The following is an 18,979-nucleotide window of genomic DNA, read 5'->3' on the forward strand; positions in this document are numbered from 1 at the left end:
CAGTCGGTATCAAGCAGAGTGCCCCAAGGGTCGGTCCTGGGGCCGGTTTTGTTCAATATCTTCATTAATGATCTGGAGGATGGCATGGATTGCACCCTCAGCAAGTTTGCAGGTGACACTAAACTGGGAAGAGAGGTAGATACGCTGGAGGGTAGGGATAGGATACAGAGGGCCCTAGACAAATTGGAGGATTGGGCCAAAAGAAATCTGATGAGGTTCAATAAGGACAAGTGCAGAGTCCTGCACTTAGGATGGAAGAATCCCATGCACCGCTACAGACTAGGGACCGAATGGCTCAGCAGCAGTTCTGCAGAAAAGGACCTAGGGGTTACAGTGGACGAGAAGCTGGATATGAGTCAACAGCGTGCCCTTGTTGCCAAGAAGACCAATGGCATTTTGGGCTGTATAAGTAGAGGCATTGCCAGCAGATCAAGGGACATGATCGTTCCCCTCTATTCAACACTGGTGAGGCCTCATCTGGAGTACTGTGTCCAGTTTTGGGCCCCACACTACAAGAAGGATGTGGAAAAATTGGAAAGAGTCCAGCGGAGGGCAACAAAAATGATTAGGGGACTGGAACACATGAGTTATGAGGAGAGGCTGAGGGAACTGGGGATGTTTAGTCTACGGAAGAGAAGAATGAGGGGGGATTTGATAGCTACTTTCAACTACCTGAAAGGGGGTTCCAAAGAGGATGGCTCTAGACTGTTCTCAGTGGTAGCTGATGACAGAACAAGGAGTAATGGTCTCTAGTTGCAGTGGGGGAGATTTAGGTTGGATATTAGGAAAAACTTTTTCACTAGGAGGGTGGTGAAACACTGGAATTTGTTACGTAGGGAGGTGGTGGAATCTCCTTCCTTAAAAGTTTTTAAGGTCAAGCTTGACAAAGCCCTGGCTGGGATGATTTAATTGGGGATCGGTCCTGCTTTGAGCAGGGCGTTGGACTAGATGACCTCCTGAGGTCCCTTCCAACCCTGATATTCTATGATTACCTTATGGTGCTACCACAGAATATTCTGCATCTCACTTGCTTTCCATTTTTCCATCTGCCACAAAGGGTAAAGGACGAGCTCAGAACCTACCTGCAGTGCCATTAACAAAGGGTCCAAGGATCAGCTTGTATTTCTCAGTCTCCCCTGTAATTTTGAATGACCCGAAGGTAGCAAATTGATACTTGTCAAAATCTCTGAGACCGACACGAAGCTCGTTGGTTCCTTTGGAAAACAATTTGAAAGCAAAATATTCAGCAATTTCCATCCAGTCTGTAGCATTCCTCATTGCTGTACTGTGAGCGAACCACCGGACTCAGAGGACAAATGCTGCTCCAGGAATTGTGACTGGAGCCAGGCCAGCTACCACAGCACTATTGGTTTCAATAGCTTTGTGTGGCAGGGCTGCAAGGAACAGGAACAGGAACAGGAAGGGAGTCTGCAGCGGAAGTGTTACCTTCTACAACTCTATACCCTGTATCTATGGCTAAAGTGATGTCTTTACCAAGGGATGTCAGCAGGTGGATATTGTCATTCCCCAGCCAGAATTCTGACAGCCGGCTGCCAAAACCTCTCTTGTATGTATTCCAGTCACGGTAAAAATCCACGGAACCATCCACCCGTCTCTGGAACACCTGCAGGGAAACAGGAGGTTCTTAGCTGGGAAATCCCACATTGTTTTCCATCCTACGTAGAGCAGGAGACCAGAAACTCAGACTGTAAATCATCTGATGAGATTTAACATGATCAGATTCATTTCAGCCTCAGGCGACTATTGCAGAGGGAGGCTTGTCCCACAGGGTCGTATTAAATCTTGGCAGCAACAGCACTAGGTTAAAGGATCACATGGTCCGAAATCTACAGCAGTGGACTGGCAATCAGGAGGCCTGAGATCTATACCCAGTTGTGCCACTTGGGCAAGTCACATCACCTCTGCTTCCTGTCCGACCCTTTGTCTGCCTTGTCTATGGAGACTGTGAGCTGCAAAGGACAGGGGCTGTCTCTCAGTACGTGTCCAGCCGAACAGCTGATTCGCAGGAAGCCGGGAAGGCGGAGAAGCAGAGCCGGGTGGTGCATTCAGGAGCGGAGGTGAGCTGAGCTGAGCTGGGGGTGGGGTGGGGAGCTGCCGGTGGGTGCTCTGCACCCATGAAATTTTCAACGTGCGTTCTCCAGCCCCGGAGCACCCACAGAGTTGGTGCCTAAGGCGCCACTTTTGATGTGATCAGTGGGGGGAGCGGCTGCTTCCCCTGCTCTCCCCCAGCTACGCTCCCCCACCCCTAGGAGCCAGAGGGACCTGCCGGATGCTTCCTGGGAGCTGCCCCAGGTAAGCACCGCCGGGACTCCCCACCTCGCCCCCCGGTAGGTCCCTCTGGCTCTTAGGGGTGGGATGGGCACCCACTATGGTGGCCCACGAGACCCTTCTGCCTGGTTCTGGGGGCAGTCGGGGGACAGGGGAGGGGGATGGATGGGGCAGGGGTCCTGGGGGGGGCGTCAAGGAACGTGGGGGGTTGGATGGGGCAGGCGTCCCGGGGGGCGGGGGTGGGCAACGACCCCCTCGTGGGGTGAGGAGGGAACCTGTTGTTAAGATTTTGGCAGCTCATCACTGCTTGTGAAGCTTGCCTGAGCCTCTGCTCGCCTCACCGCAGCCACACGGCTACTTCTAGTGGCCGAGCTCCATCAGAGCCACAGCGCGGACGTCTCCCGGAGCTGGGAAGTGCATCTCCAGCTCCAGTGCAGAATCTCTCTCTGCAACATGGGGACAGTACTACTGCCATTCACCCACCCTTTATCTGTGTAGTTTGCAAGCTCTTTGGGGCAGGAACTCTTTCCAGATGTGTGGGGGGGGTGTCCCCATTCCACATTCCTGTAATGCAAATAATAATGTGAGTCCTTAGACTTCTCTCAACCCCAGACCCACACCGTTCCTGCCTTTGCCTGCTCCCCCCACCATGAGACGGGGCTCTCAGATGGCCCATCACTTCTCTTCTAAATAAGCATTTGCTAAGTGCATGTCTGGGGAGTAGAGTCTTCTCTGCAGGAGAAAAGAGGCTGTAAAATAATTATTGTTCTATCTATTTATGGAGCACCCCATCGCCATGGGATCTAAGCATTTCCAGCTATCCCTGGGTTTAACATGGTTAATATTTTCCAGCATTAATCCTCTCACAGATCACAGCTGAGTTGAGTCTCTGCCCTGGGAGCAGCTCTCTGCTAATATTCCCCCCGCCTGCTGATGTTGGCTCTGGTTCCATCCAGACCCCCCTAGAGCAGGGCATGGTTCGTGTAGACTCACTACCCGCCCTCCCGAGTGACAGCTGTGCTTTAGGGCTGCTTTGTTCCCAGGACTTTTCTTCATGTTAATCCAAAGCCACAGAAGCCGCTGCTGTGTTGTGGGAAAGGGAGCTGGGACCGCAGGGAGCGAGAACAATGGAAATTCCTACCACCCTGACCGCGCCACACCACTGATCATTTTAAACTCTAAATTAAACACTGTATTGTGTGTTTCTGAAGAGCACCTGGCACCTCTAGTCTTGCCCTGTGTGCCCCAGAAGGGGACAGGACATCCAGTGGCTCTAGCCAAACCCAAAATGCAGACCATGCAACATAGTCCGACCTCGGCTATCCGAAGTGCTGCACATGTGCACAACACCATAGAAATGATAACCAGTTACACTCGAGGGCTGTACGCTTTGTTGCACCTGTCACCCGAGTGCATTGCACACACCAGGGATTCTGCATCCTTCCATTCCCCCCCACAAGCTCCCTGCATGCCAGCCTGGCATCCCTCTCTGTTTCAGGTTTCAGAGTAACAGCCGTGTTAGTCTGTATTCGCAGAAAGAAAAGAAGGACTTGTGGCACCTTAGAGACTAACCAATTTATTTGAGCATAAGCTTTCGTGAACTGCAGCTCACTTCATCGGATGCATCGGTTTCCACAGTATGCATCCGATGAAGTGAGCTGTAGCTCACGAAAGCTTATGCTCAAATAAATTGGTTAGTCTCTAAGGTGCCACGAAAAGTACTCCTTTTCTCTCTGTTTCAGAGATTCACTGCAACCTTTCCACCCCTATGCCAGGAGCTGTGTCCCTTCCATACAATTGTGCCCATTCTCCCCCATGCCAGAAGGTTTGTGTGTCCCCATGCCGCCCTTTCCCCATTCCCCTAAACAGTGGTTCCATGTGCCTCCCATTTCCCCATGCCGCCCTCTCCCCATTCCCCTAAACAGTGGTTCCATGTGCCTCCCATTTCCCCATGCCAGTGTCCCCCATTCTCCCCTCCATGCCAGGGGCTCAGTATGCATCTCCACTCACCCTTCCTCCCTCCTTCCCACCCCCACCATTCTTATGTCTTCTCTTTCTGTCTGGGTTATAAGTCATTCAGAGTATAAACATTTTGGAAGAGCTGAGATGGGAGGGGGGTACTGTTATGATATGGTGCTAATGGCTGCCAGAAACTGGTTTTTTTTTTGGTCAGTAGACATTAACAGGGGTGGTTGAAGCTGGTGGAGGAGCGGGGGGTCTGTAACCAGATGCCAGGGGCTGCGTGTGCCCATATTTCCTCCCTTCTGGTGTTCCCCTTTGTCACCAAAAATCAATAGGGTTCTGCCTTCCCTGAAATTTTGGAATTGATTGGATGCAGCACTCAAAAGTTATTGCATTCCAGCCTAAAAGAAACAAAGCCAGTCCATGGAGCGCAAGACATCACTTTGCTCAGCTGAGCAGCAATAATGTCAATGCTAAATGCATGCCAGGGGTCCTACTACAGCCAACATTCAGTTCTGCGTGAGTCCTACGGCCATTTTTCTCTCTCTCTCATACAAGGCCTGGCCAATGTGAATTGTACAAAACAGACACTTCTGGCTGATATTTATGATGTCTTGTTAAAAGCTCGTCCAACAAGTGTAGCCACATGACATCAATCCTAGTTAGAGATAAACTGCTTTGGGAAACTCTGAGCTAAAGGTAGCTTCTCTAGAACACCCCTGCTTAGGAAACCCAAGCAGATTACATAAGAAAATGTATTTCTAAAGTGCATTCTAGCAGCCCTCCTGGGACATTGCATCCATTTAATTTTCCATGGTGCCATCTCACAGCAAATGGAATGTGATGAGCGAGTGGGCAGTGCTAAGAACTACGAGGTACAAGTGAATGTTGCATTCTCGTCAGCTACATAAAGGTCAATATACACAGTGGCACTCAAATGCCGAAGCAGAGAAAAGTACAAAGTGAAGACGAATAGGGCTGCTGTTGCCGAGACCAGCACCAGTCATGGGCAGAGCTATGCAGCAAATCCTCGTCCCTTTACTCTGGCTAGCAGCAACACTTTAAGAGGTCCAGAACACCTGCCTAGGTGAGTGAGAGACGAACCTGTCACCCTTAAAAACAACGTTCTCCTTTCTACTCCTCTTGTAGAAGTATTATGAGCTCATCGTAGATAGCAGTAAATAGCACGTTTTTATTTTGTTAGAAATAACCAGTCATAGAGGAAACTGGAGAGCTCAAGCTGCACTTTATAGATTCTTTGCTGGCCTTTTTGGACTCTCTTGTACTTTGTGATTGCCAGTTATTAGCAAAGTCAGAGATGTAAGAAAAACTGTCACGGTAAAGTGATCATTTGAAAATGCAGCATTTAAAAAACTCAAAAGACTGATATTACAGAGTTTTTACCCTGTTAAAAGTATGTAAAAATTGTGAATCATTCATCAGCGCACCTGTTGGACTCTGCAAAATGGGCTACTTTCTGAGTGAAAATTGTTTTGTATCAAAAATCTGAAATTTTGCGTTTTTGCAGGTTTGCAAGGGAAGAGTAGCCAAGTCACTGATTTCCCATAAAACACGATTGATGGGGATGGGGGGGAGGGGGTTTGAAATGACAGAAAACAAAAAAGACTGGAAAACATTGTGTGAAGCTCTGTGACACAAAAATTGTGAATTTTGCCCACCTAAAGATGCACCAACCCCTTTCAGGTAAGTATTGGAACATCTAAGGTTAGCTCTACTGGTGGCATGTCTTAATCTATATAAAGTCATTCCTTTATTATCACTGTTTGTAATGATATTAAAGATCCAGCTAATTCCTAAAACCAAGGGGGCTACTTTGTTTTTAGACAGTGAGAAAGATCCATGAAGCCCTGTGAGCTCTGATCTAAGGTGTTCACGACAGTCTGGAATTTGCAGAATATTTCAGACCCCGAGGTTCTCCTTACAAACATCATCCATTTATTTCTTTCCCCAGAGGTGAAAACAGTGGGACTCAGCAGTTCTGACAAACTTGCCATTCTCCAAGGTAGCCCTGGAACCACAGAACCACCCAGTCCCAAAGGTGAACCCAGAGCTGTAGGACTGAAAGGTACATCTCTGGCCCTGAGTGAGACGCACTGCAAGCTATCCCTGAACAGGCTCCTCCTGAAAAGTGATGTGCCTGGTTTGGCACTTCATGAGTTCTAGGAGTTGGGGGGCACAGTTCCAACATCTTCAGTTGGGACTGGAAAACACGTTCGCAGTCTCCTGGGCTGCAGACTGGTAGTAATGCACCTTTGGAAACAGACAATCAGAACATCAGAGCCGGGGTTCTGAGCCTGAGGGTTAAAACCTCTCTACCCATCCCACATTACTAAATGGAAAAACATCCCAGCTAAATGGGAAGGGTGTCCTGAGCACCGGGTATGGAAAAGGTTGAGAATCCCTATCCAAACCACCCACAGGATAACAGCAACTTACAGACTGTATCAACCAGATAAATTTACACGGAATAGAACCCACAGGAACTATTCTTGAAATCCTAACAGAGCCCTCACTCATGAAATATTCTGCTTGAACTCAATGGGAGATTAGCTTGAACAGTGGTAGCAGGGTCAGGTCAAGGCAAAATAAAAGGAGATTAGATATTGTGACTCAGTCTAGCTGTAGGGGTCTTAGATGCCTTACAGAGGCAGGCGACTGTATAGGAGGGATTGGGAAGCCTCGTTAATTTTGTGTGTTTGAAGTTTACAAATGTAAGGAAATATTTCTTGGGTGTTCTCTGTGTTTGCAGGAGACAGTGGAGCTCTGGCGAAGGCTGGACCAGCAGGGACAAAAGGTAAACCACTAAAGAGCAGAGAACGCTAGCCATTTTGCTTGTGATTTAAACAACAAAGATTTTTCATAGCATATACATTTTACAGCCAGACAGCACCATTATAACCATTAGTCTGACCTCCTGTATAAGGAGAAGCTGGATATGAGTCAGAGGTGTGCCCTTGTTGCCAAGAAAGCTAACGGCATATTGGGCTGCATTAGTAGGAGCATTGCCAGCAGATGGAGGGAAGTGATTATTCCCTTCTATTCGGCATTAGTGAGGCCACATCTGGAGTATTGTGTCCAATTTTGGGGGCCCCCGTTACAGAAAGGACGTGGACAAATCAGAAAGAGTCCAGTGGAGGGCAACGAAAATGATTAGCGGGCTGGGGCACATGACTTATGAGGAGAGGCTTGAGGGAACTGGGATTATTTAGTCTGCAGGAGAGAAGAGTGAGGGGGGATTTGATAGCAGCCTTCAACTACCTGAAGGGGGGTTCCAAAGAGGATGGATCTAGGCTGTTCTCAGTGGTGGCAGATGACAGAACAAGGGTCTCCAGTTGGATATTAGGAAACACTATTTCACTAGGAGGGTGGTTACCTAGGGAGGTGGTGGAATCTCCATTCTTATAGGTTTTTAAGGTCCGGCTTGACAAAGCGTTGGCTGGGATGATTTAGTTGGGGATTGGTCCCGCTATGAGCAGGGGATTGGACTAGATGACCTCCTGAGGTCTCTTCCAACCCTAATCTTCTATGATTCCCTGATTCTATAACACCGGCAAAGAACTTCTGGTTGAGCTATAGCAGATTTTTCAGAGATATCCAGTCTCGACCTAAAGTAATGGAGAATCCTCCATGTTCCTAGGTAAGTTGTTCCAATGGTTAATTACCCTCACTGTTAAAAAGTACTTCTTTTTCCCTACTCTGAATTTGTCTGTCTAGCTTTGGCTTCCAGTTGTTGGATCCCATTTTGCCTTTTGTCCGCTAGATTAAAGAGCTGGCTACTATCCACAATCCCTTGCTCATATAGGTCCTTTCCAGGCCTCAAATTATTCCTGTAGCTCTTTTCTAAGCCCTTTTCAACTTCCTTTTTGCAAGAATATTCAGAGTTGTAATAGTAAATGGTTTTAAACAGAGTTTGGGAAGATTTATAATCCCCCTGCTTCAGGATTGAAACCAATCTCTAATGCTTTGAGTTCAGGAGGAGACGTCCTAAGGCGGCAAACCATACCACCTCTGCCTACTGCAGCGTTTCTTGCACCTCTCACTGGAGCATCCAGTGCTGGACAATGTCAGAGACAGGACACTGGACTAGATGAACCACCAAGCTGATCCAGTCAGGCAGTGCCTATCTTTAGACACAATGTACTGGCAAAAACAACAAGGAGTCCTTGTGGCACTTTAGAGACTAACACATTTATCTGGGCATAAGCTTTCGTGGGCTAAATCTGATGAAGTGGGTTTTAGCCCATGAAAGCTTATGCCCAGATAAATGTGTTAGTCTCTAAAGTGCCACAAGGACTCCTCGCTGTTTTTGCTGATACAGACTAACACGGCTACCACTCTGAAACCTGTCACAATGTACTGGAGTACCATATTGATTTAGGGCCCAGTGCAGCTGTCACTGAAATAAATGGGATTCTTGCAGAAGACTTTATGGGGAGTTGGATCATGCCCTCCCCAGGTGACATTCACCCCGTGTACACAGTCAGCGAAGGGTCCACACACCACTTACGTCCTGCTTCAGCTTTTATTTAGTGGGCTCAAGCTCTGCCTAGACCTTTTGCTGGCCTTCTGCCCAGGGGTGAATTCACCCTTATTGAGCAAATTATTAGCCGTTAGAGCCTTTTTGCCAAATCCATGCTGCTCTGGAATTAGCAGGATTATGCTAGTACTCCAGGGAGGAAGTAAATGGACTTGGAGGGGTTCGGTTTTCCCAACACCAGGGCAAGGTTAGCACCAAGGTGAGCACAATGAGCAAAGTGTGACTGATGCATGAAACAAAGATTTCAGGCTCTCTTTCTTTAGGGAAAGAGGAAGCCCCAGAACACTTGGGACAATAGATAAGAACCTCTGCCCTCTCCTGTATACAGAGATTCATTTTTAAAGTGCTAAAGTAACATGGAAACATGACTTAATCGTTGTACACAATTCTCTCGGCTATTCTCCTAAGTGATATTTTTCCTGAACGGTGAAACTCTTGAACCAACTTAGACATTAACTAACATGTGGCTGTCCCGATGATGCAACATCTGCAATAATTGCTCATAGGTTATAGCTGGCTGTAACAGGGCGGTTTGACTCACCACTGCAACGCCTCCTGCTGGTCACTCCAGGAATTAGCTCAGTGCAGCCATGGAGCACCCTCTGCAGCGGGTGTCTCGCCCATTGTCTGCTCTGTTGTCTCCACCTTCTCTCAGGGCCGCCCACTGGATTCAGGGGGCCTGGGGTCTTCGGGGCACTTCGCCAAAGACAAGGAACGGAAGGACCCCCGCCGCTGAATTGCCGCCGAAGACTTGGAGCGGTAGAAGCAGCGGCGGGTCCTTCACTCCGGGTGTGTTTGGCAGCACTGAAGGACCCGCTGCCGAAGTGCCACCGAAAACTCTCGTGGGGGCCCCTGAGCAAATTGCCCCCCTTGCTCCCCCCTCTGGGCAGCCCTGCCCTATGTGGCTGTCTCTGGACCACGGCATCCTCTTCAGGAAACAGCCTCCACAGCCATGCCCCCCAACTCCATTCTCCCCACTTTTGGGGTAATCGGCTGTCCTCAGTCCAGTCCCACCAGCAGTGGGTAACTGTAGTTCCAAGTCTAGCCTGTCCCTCAGGGGCAAACTGCAGTCCTTTTTGTTGGCCGCTCCCCTTCCAGCGGAGCAAAGGGGGAAGACCCAGACCTGCCCACTACTCTGGGCCCTGGCCCAGGGACCCTAGAGCAGCAGCCACTTGCTGCCTTCCTCCACTCCCCTCTTCTGCCTGCCTTCCCTGGGCCACTTCCCCATAGCGCTTAGTACCCACTCAGCCTCTGTATCTAGGCCTGCAGTTTGGCAGTAGTCAGCCAAAGCTCCCACTGCCCTGCATGCTGTCAGGAAGTCAGTCCCTCTACCAGGAGCCAGTCCTCCTCCCTTGGTGGTCAGGGAGAAACTGATCTTGCCTCTACTCAGCAGCCTTTTTATAGGGCCCAGCCTGGCCCTGATTAGCTGCCCACAGGCCCTTTTTAATTGGCTGCCTGTCTGCAGAGCCTCACTGACCTCCTTTAACCCTTTTTCCTCCAGAGTGGGGCAGTCGCCCCACCACACTGGCCCATGTCCAAGTATTTAACTATGTAACTAAAACCCCAGCTGTACAGGATATATGGCACAATAGGGATGTATGTATTTTACAAGCCTATCAAAGGTCAACCTCACCGCCCACCCAGCACAGATGTTATGGAGCAGTTAGCGAATGCGGCCTGAGGTTGCATTCACTTTCTGCTAGTGCACGGTGGAGAGAATACATGCTCACCTGTCCTGATCTCTACCTCTTCCCCAGCCCTGGATCCCCCACCTCACTGGCAGGCAGGTTCTAGTGTAAGGAAAATTATGGTGCAATCAGCTGTCCCTAACCCTCTTCAAAGAGCAGACGAGATCTGCCCAGTGAGATGCGTCTCATCTAGTAAAGTCAGGGGTACAATTGGGACCTTACGTCCAAATAACCAGGTTTAAAGGCCTTGTCTACATTGCACTGTTTCCTTAAAATTTCCCACTGAGGTGGCTCCACCAGGAGAAGCAGCAGTGGAAGCATTATAGGTCACTGCATTGTGGCCGGGAGGTTGGCGAGACGGGCTCTGAGTGGGGTCAGAAGACATGGTGTCAAAAACGCTTGCACAGCCACTCTACATCAGCGCTGTCACCACTGGTGGAAGTGCATCCCTGGAAGAACAATGGTAGACAAACGGCTTTCCCATCCCATGAAAATCTGAGGTTTCAGAAAAAAACATCCTGTCCCAAATTGCCATGAAAAGTCGAAGTCTCCAATTGTCACAAAACTGAAATTCTTTTTTTTTTTTAAAAAAAGTTGGTTTGGCACTGTCAGGCTCTGGGTTCTAGGTGATCTTGCCTGATTGTTGGAGCCATGGTCAAGAACAGGTACCAAGGGCTGAAGCCAGCTGTAGACTCGGGATTGGCTGAAACTGGGGTCTGAGGACTGGCTGTGCATGAGAAACAGGATCAGAGTCTGTAGACAAGCCGAATCAGGATCGGAGCTAGAGTCTGGATGCAGTCCGAAGCTGAGCTGGAGTCAGTTTGAGGGGCTGGGGGTCAGGAGGCAGCTGCAGGTCAGGAACAGGGCTGGAGCAAGGTCAGAGTAGGGCACAGACAAAGCTGGAGTGGGCTGGAACAAGGCTCAGGCAAGAATAGGAACCAGATCAAGGGCAGGCTGGAAGCCTGAGGAGACTAACCCCATGAGGCAGCAGGATGCTCCCTGGCCGAGTAATGGTGTTGTACTGACTAACTTGCAGCTCCTGCTCTGGTAGACTCAGAGAAATACCTGTGCCGCGGGTCATGTGACCCAGGCCCTGCCCAGGGATAGGCTGTTGAGGTATGCCTGGGGGCGGAGTCACTGCAGGCTTTGCTGGAGGGGTGAGTCATAGCTACTGCGGGAGCAGAGCAACTAAAAACACAGTGCTTCTATAATTGCAAAATATTCTGTTTCAATTTCAACTTTTTGGTTTTTACACTATAAACATCCATCTCCCACTGAAAAGTCTTTCTGCGGAAATAAACTTTGTGTTTGATTTCAAAAGTATCCAAACAGGACATTGACAGTTTCTACACTTTTTTTTTTGCAAAACAGGAAATTCACCAAAACCAACCTTTTTCTACAAAAAAAGTTTTGGCTTCAACAAAACTGCATTTTTTGATTGAAAAAACATTCCACTGAAAATTCCCAACCAGCTCGAATGTAGATGTTATAAGCTAGACTGAGGAAGCTGTTTGCAGTGCATATCAACAACTTTATTCTGCCTCCTTACTGATGAACATTACTATAGATTCCTATATGCCAATCTATAGAGTTCTTTAGATTAACTATCTACATAACAAGACCTCTCTTACATGGCACTCCCATAACAGACTCAGCTAGAAGGAGAGAAAAAGTATAACTAATATTTTAGAATCTCTGAATAGGACTTAAAGTAGCTTCCTCATGTATATCAGTGTTGTGACTTCAAAGTCTGAACTCTCAGGAACTTCCAGGGCTAGTAGCAAATACCATTTAGCCCATTAATAATCTAGAAATCTCTTTTCCAGTGGTCCATTTCTACTCCCAATGGATCCCAAGATAATTGGGCTTTAAAAGTGTAAGTGTCCCAGGACTACCGAGGAGCCTTTGTGATCTTACACTTGTGTAACTTTGGAGCTACAACCCCACATTTGAGGGGAGAAGGAAAATTTCTTTGCTATAATTATGCTTTGGGTTAGGTTTTTTGGGTTTTTTGCACTTTTTATTTTTAAATAGCTGCTCTTTGAAGTCCTGGGGCAGATGGGTTCATGGATTTCCTTCCTTGTATCTGTATGGTTGGTTTGTTCTCTTTTGAAAGCAAATTGTTCTGGGAGTGAGAACGTGTCTGCCAAGGGCAGAAAAAAGATGCAAAATGAGAATCATTTAGGGTGGGCTATAATGCGCCTTTGCTTCCAGGTTTGAGCATGGGGTGCTGCATAGATTTACCCTTCCAAGAGCAGCCCAGGGAAAGGATTGCGCCAGGTGGGACATAAGCTATGCCACCCCTTTACTAGATTCAGATGAATCTTCCTCCATCCCTGGTGCTGGCTCATCTACATTCTTCAGTGACCTGGAGGACTACAATAAAGACTTGGTCCATTCCCCTTTTCTACACGGGGCAGGAAATACTGATATCACAGCTACTGCACCAGGCACCCAAGATTGGAGAAGACCATGCAGGGGGTTGTTTTATGCACTCGTATGCCCCAGTGCCACAACATTAGGTTCAGTTACAATATGGACCTCAAAAACCATTTTCACTGTCTTCCTCCTCCTACACAGGAGAGATGGAGCTGGAGAATATATACTGCGTGAAAAGGGTGAGTTTCATATTCTTATGAGCCTGTTATCTCATATTCTGGTAGCATAGCTCGGTCACTTTGCAGTAGCTTAATGTAATTCAAGTCAGCTCTTGTATTTCTAATGCGCCTACCCCCCGCGTAGCTCAGTGCAGATGTGCAACAGGGGAGCAGTGGAAGGATTATGCAATGCACTTTGGCCCTGATTTCACAAGGGCTGAACGCCCACAGCTCCCGGTGAAATCAGGTGAGAGCTGCAAATGAAGCTCAGATGCTGCAATTTTCTAACAAGAGCACAACTGATCCAGTTCCTCATATCCACATAACTCTTTTGCTCAAGGAAAGTCCTTCAAGTATTTACATCTTCCAATTATAGGTCTTCATCCTGCCCAGGAGCAAAGAACTGCAGAGCGCCGTTGAGCAAGGGGTACCTCATGAGCGGCTGGTGCACCATCTACCCCCGTGACTATACGCCATGACTGTGTGGCGTGACATGGACCCGGATGGCAGCGGATGGATTGCGAGTACGAATCAAGAGTAAAAGAACATGGCCAAACACTCTTCAGCAAACCAGCCTACTACTCCTGCTCTAAAGTGGGATTGGAGCCCTTAGTACATGGGTTTGATAGTAAAATCTGTTGTGCAAGCAAATTAAATATATAAATAAATGTACTATGGAATATTATCTAATTAGTTTTAAATTTAAAATTTGGCTTAAATATCTACAGCTCAGGGTGCAAGGGCCACATGTAATTTAAAAAAACCCAATTGCGACCAGTGTCTAAACTAAAATCCTCCTGAGTTTACCCAACTCCTACTCAGATTAAAACTATCTAGGGCTTTACAATTTAAAACCAACGGCCCAGATCTTCAAATCAGTGAACGTTAGGAGCCTACATACCTTTGAGGATGTGGGCCAACACCTTTAATTGCGCCCACAGAAGCGCGAATAGCCCAGTACAGATCCCTGAGCAGAATGATCCCATCGAGCACTCTCTCTCAGCAGGGAAGGAGTAGCATGCTGTGCTAGCTGAAAAATACGTTTTTACCAACTGCATCACAGTGAGCCTGGACTCCACTGTCCAACTTGGACAATAGAGTGGCTTTAATGGGGGTAAAATGTTTTCAAAACCTTATCAAAAATACCCACATCAAAATCTGTCTGCCTTGCCTACACAGCGTGATGGGAGAGCAGAAAAGTGGACCCGAGCTAATGTTGTCTAGGGTGACTAACATTAACTGTGCAGTTCCGCCTTTTTGAATGTTAATTTTGCGTTTTATAGCATTAGTAGTTTGAGAAAAGCAGTGTTCTCCTAAAGGATTCCCCCACCAAGTCCCCTAAATTTAAGTTCCGGGTTAGCAAAGATTTTTCCCTTGCAATTACTGTGGATGCTACTTTTGGTCAGAGTTTTAGTTACATTACTTCCTTATAAGAGTTGGTGTAAAGGCTGATTGTGTCAACCAGGCAGTTTCTATCACTGTGCACAGGGAGGTGCACAATTCTGGGCCATGCTACCACACACCACCCTGACCATTAGCCATGGGGAGCTGAGCCGAGTCATGGGAAACAAATGGATTTGAACAACATGTCATGTGCTTATTCCCTATTCAGGATCCAGACCACTGCGCTGCCTTCCACCTGAGCCCTGCTCTTTTCCCTGCAGGTTTTCCAGAGATGGGCAGATGGGTCAGTGGATTTTTTCCCCGTGACTGGAACTCTTAGAGGAGATGTTTTGGAAACCAGCTGACAGAATTCTGGCTGGGGAATCACAATATCCACCTGTTAACGTCGTTTGGTAACTAAATCACTGATGTATTTTTTTCTTATGCTCTCCACGTGGACTGAGTGAGACAGACCAGTAGCGGTTCTGAAACTGCAGCCAGCAATACCCCAGCAAAGAGACTGCAAAACAGTCCTACAGCCCCTGGGAGAAGATACGTAATGGGGGAGATCCTCTAGGCCAGCAGACAACCAGCTCTTGGCTCCCTGCAAGAATCCCTGGTGCAGGAGAGGATATAGGGCATGCCAGGCTTAGATGCGGCCCGTTCCAGGGCTGGGAAGGTGTATGCCCTGTATGGTCCTGTTCCCTGGATAATCCGGCTGTAAAAGCTCAAAAATCTTGAGAAGCTAGCAACAAGCTGGGCAAGCCTCAGGGCATCCCTGACTCCAATGGGGGGCTGAATTGCCCCCTGACAGATCCAAGATTGGGGAGGGGAAACACAAGCCAGCCCCTCTTCCCTGTGCCAGGCTTTGCACTGGCTGACGGATGAATTGGGCCTCGACTGCATGATTTACCTACAGCTACGCCCTGGGAGTGGGGTGGAGCACAATCAGCTGGTTCAGAGTGAGGGTGGGCGGGGGCGTTGCATCTGTCCCACCTTTCCCTGTCCCCTTGGGAGCAATGTGCCTTCCCAAGGGCACAGGGAGTGAGCAGTCCCTGAGCACAGGGACAGTGTTTGTGACAGGCTTTTGTATGTCCCCACCATGCATCTGCACAAGAGACAGCCACAAATCTTGCCTTTAGATTATAAGCTGTGTTCAGGGCAGGGCATCCCTCGGGATCTGTATTGTAAAGTGCCATGTGCATTGATGGCATAGCTCATAATGATCCTCTGCTAAATCAGTGGAGCCAGCCAGGAGAGGAGCTTCTGCTCAATGTGTCATGAGAGAGAAGAGATGGATAAAGCTTCTCTCTCCTTAGTTAGAGACAAAGTGCTTTGTTAATGGGCACGTGTGACTCAGTGTATCTCAGTGAGGAGAGACCTAGAATTCCAGTGTCGCCCTCAGCTTTCCTTCTTCAAGAACAAAGAAGAAATCCCACTCAAATGAGATTCTCCAAGCAGAAAACATTTTTATTTCAGGAGAAGCCTCCATAGGAAGCCGGTGCTCACCACAAAATGCACCTGGGAGGGGAGGGTGCACAGCCCCTACCTCACACGAGGGAAGGGGCCTGAATTTCATTTCGGAGAACTTGTAGGAATATTCATTCCCAATACCCTTGTTCCAGAGCACGCCATGACCAGGACGATTATGGGCTCCTCGTAAATACATCCCATTCAGGTGGGAGTGATGGCAGCTATTGAACCACCAGGCTCCTTGGAAGGTTTTTGCACAGCTACCCGAATCCAGATCATTGTCACGGTCTGGGGTTGAAAACTTACTGTTCTTCTGGTAGGTTAATGAATCCCCTGTAACAACACACAGACAGGGTTTAAACTTGAGCTTGTAGTTTCCTTCCCCTTAATCCTGGGCCAGTTAATTCTGAGGATTTAATCACCTCCGATGTTGCATCCTAGTGGTGCTGGAGAGCGGCTGCCATTATGCTCTGGGCCTACTTGAGGGTGCGGGGGTGAAACAGTGTTTAATAGCAGTTGCCAAGTTTGGGGTGGGAAGACTAGGAGGGAAAGACTAGAAGGAAAGTAAAGGAGGGGTGGGAGATGAGGCAACCAGTTCCTATTCGCCTGGCTGGAGAAAAGTGAAGGGAGGATGAGTGGCCCAGCTCTACTGGGTTTCCCCACAACCCAGCTTGAGGAAGTAGAGCCAGAGACATGCACCAAGCTCTTCAGCTTCAGGGTGGGGCAGTGGAGAGAAAACACTCTCCACCATAGTCCTTGATCATGGAATTGCACCACCCAAGGAGTAAGTCAGTGCTTCTGCTCTGACCCAAAGGGTGACATGCTGCACTGAGAGAAACAGGACAGACAGAATATGTGAGCACCTTCTGGTTCCCTGGCCTTATCAGCATGAGTACCTGAGCACCTCACCTTGGGGAGGGAAGAGACAGGGTCAAGGACCCTCATTACTTCCTTTGGATCAGGCCAAGGGCCTGTCCTGCCCCACAGGACCTGCCCCTGCTGATTGGAATGAGGTTTTTCCCACTTGTTCCTGTTTAAATACCTGCCCTGTGCGACCAGGACGTGGTCTGGAAGGTCTCAGAGGACAGGTGGAAGCACTTTTCCCCCCTTTCCTCCCAGTTCCATGATGAGAAGCTGGAGCTTTAAAGGGACAATTGAAGCCAGAGCTTTATAGAGACTATGTTAAAATTAAAACTTAGGGTGTTTTTTAACCCTTAATTTTATGAGCTTGATGCTGCAGCCCTGGGCCAGTCTTAAAAAGGGTAGGATTTGGTTTGTTTCTGCTGCAGGATGTCCTACGTCTCCATTGGATGGGCACGTTTTTCCTCTGCTGTGAGCAAGTACAGCACCTACCTGCATCACCTGCCACCATGTTCCCTAGAATCAGTTTGTATTGCTCAGATTCTCCCAAAATGCTGAATGACTTGTACTTGGCAAAATATTTCTTGTTTTCGAAGTCTCCAAGGTCAATGCGCAGCTCGTTATTTCCTGGGGAACATAGGAGCAAAGTGAAATATTCACTACATTCTATCACTTTGCACAATGCTGGGTTTATCTGTGAGGACCCTCACCCACCTGGGCTTGACTCACCAGCCTGTGCTGACTCTGGGACTGCCTTAGCTAACCCAGTTTCCATCCCCCACTCTCATCTTTCAGTTGGCAAACAGAACCCACATCTAACACCCTTCACCCAGGCAGGAGATCAGAATATATAGCATCCACCCCTCTATGGCCTCCGCCAGCAAGACACACAGGTATTTCTGTCCTGGCTCCATTGGTTCCAATGGGACTCTCTGTCACAGTGATTAGAACAGGATTTTGGATCTCAGGGTCAAATAGGAGCTGGAGTGAACCAGCAGGAACAAGGGCAAGGGCAGGGAGAGGGAACAGAACCAGAGACAAAGCTGAGCAGAGTAGCAAAGGCTGGGCGCCCTGATGTATTTGGAATCCCACAGTATAGCTGGATATTTTGCTACCTGTTGACCCTCTTCTGGCCAGCAAGGATCTGACAAGTGTTTCCACCATTCTGTCTACTAGAGTTCATGGAAAGCAATCCTCAGGGAGTGATGCTGCAATATGGCAGTGACTGACTGGCTGGCACTGTGATGTCTCACCTTCTAGAGAAGATATATCCATGAATGCTCAAGGTTAGCCACTGCTAGGAAAGGGACAGTTTGGGGGAAACTCAGGTGTTGAATATTTGCTATTCAGACACCATATCAACCTTCAGGTTGAAGCAACCTTGACTGGAGCCAGCAGCACTAGATTGCTATCTGTTTCACTTGCTTTTCCTGGAAGAGCTAAGTTCTAAGGCATAGGCAATGGTGATGGTGATGGTGATTCTGGCAGCAGTTTTACCACTATTGGCCCAGTGCGGAAGGCACTGAACAGGGAGTCAGGTCTGAGCTCTATTCACAGCTCTGCCACTAACTTGATGTATGAACTTGGGCAAATTACTTCCTCTCTCTGCACCTTGCTTTATGTGAACAGACACCCTTCTTGATAAAGCATTCTGAGATGTACAGATGAATGTCACTATGTAAGAGCTACTGTAAGTGTTATGATCACTATAAGACATGTTGCAAAGAAGGGGATTGGAGGGGTGGGCAGAAGAGATTTTAAGAAAGACTGCATCCATGATTTCTTTACCAAGTGATGTCAGCAGGTGAATATTGTCATTTCCCAACCAAAATTCTGTCAGCTGGTTGCCAAAACCTCTCTTGTAGAAAGTCCAGTTACGATGAAAATCCACTGACCCATCCACCCGTCTCTGGAAAACCTGCAGGGAAACAGGTTGGAGGCTGGTCACATTCATTTTAGTTTTGTGAGACTGGCAGTTCAGCTTCCTCCAGGGTAAGTTGCTCAAATAGTGTATATTATGGTTAATCAGAATTACACAGCCCATCATTTTAACTTCCTTGTCATGAGCTCTTCTAGAAAGGAGAGAATTAAATTTAGAGTCCTTTCAATGGGCCTCATCTTGAGATCCTTATTCAGTTTTTACTCAGTCTTTCCTTAGTTCTCTTCAA

General features: G+C 48.1%; 1 protein-coding gene and 1 long non-coding RNA gene across 2 annotated transcripts in view; both read right to left on the bottom strand.

Annotated features, from left to right (window-relative positions):
* Positions 1-1,524: 1,524 nt before the first annotated feature.
* On the bottom strand, positions 1,525-9,644 carry LOC122461351. Its single transcript, XR_006286227.1, has 3 exons — positions 9,351-9,644; positions 2,773-2,853; positions 1,525-1,624 (listed from the first exon to the last, which is right to left on the bottom strand). It is a non-coding gene; the product is annotated as an uncharacterized LOC122461351 (long non-coding RNA).
* A 6,214-nt stretch (positions 9,645-15,858) lies between these two features.
* Positions 15,859-18,979, bottom strand: part of LOC102934432 (ficolin-2) — a 51,533-nt gene continuing 48,412 nt past the window's right edge. Inside the window, exons 11-13 of the mRNA XM_043530689.1 lie at positions 18,600-18,729; positions 17,304-17,438; positions 15,859-16,283 (exon numbers count right to left, since the gene is read on the bottom strand). Of these exons, the coding sequence (XP_043386624.1) occupies positions 15,859-16,283; positions 17,304-17,438; positions 18,600-18,729 (690 nt within the window). The remainder of the gene's footprint in view (positions 16,284-17,303; positions 17,439-18,599; positions 18,730-18,979) is intronic.

The sequence above is a fragment of the Chelonia mydas genome, chromosome 16 (genome assembly GCF_015237465.2).
Source record: "Chelonia mydas isolate rCheMyd1 chromosome 16, rCheMyd1.pri.v2, whole genome shotgun sequence".
Lineage (NCBI taxonomy): Eukaryota > Metazoa > Chordata > Testudines > Cheloniidae > Chelonia > Chelonia mydas.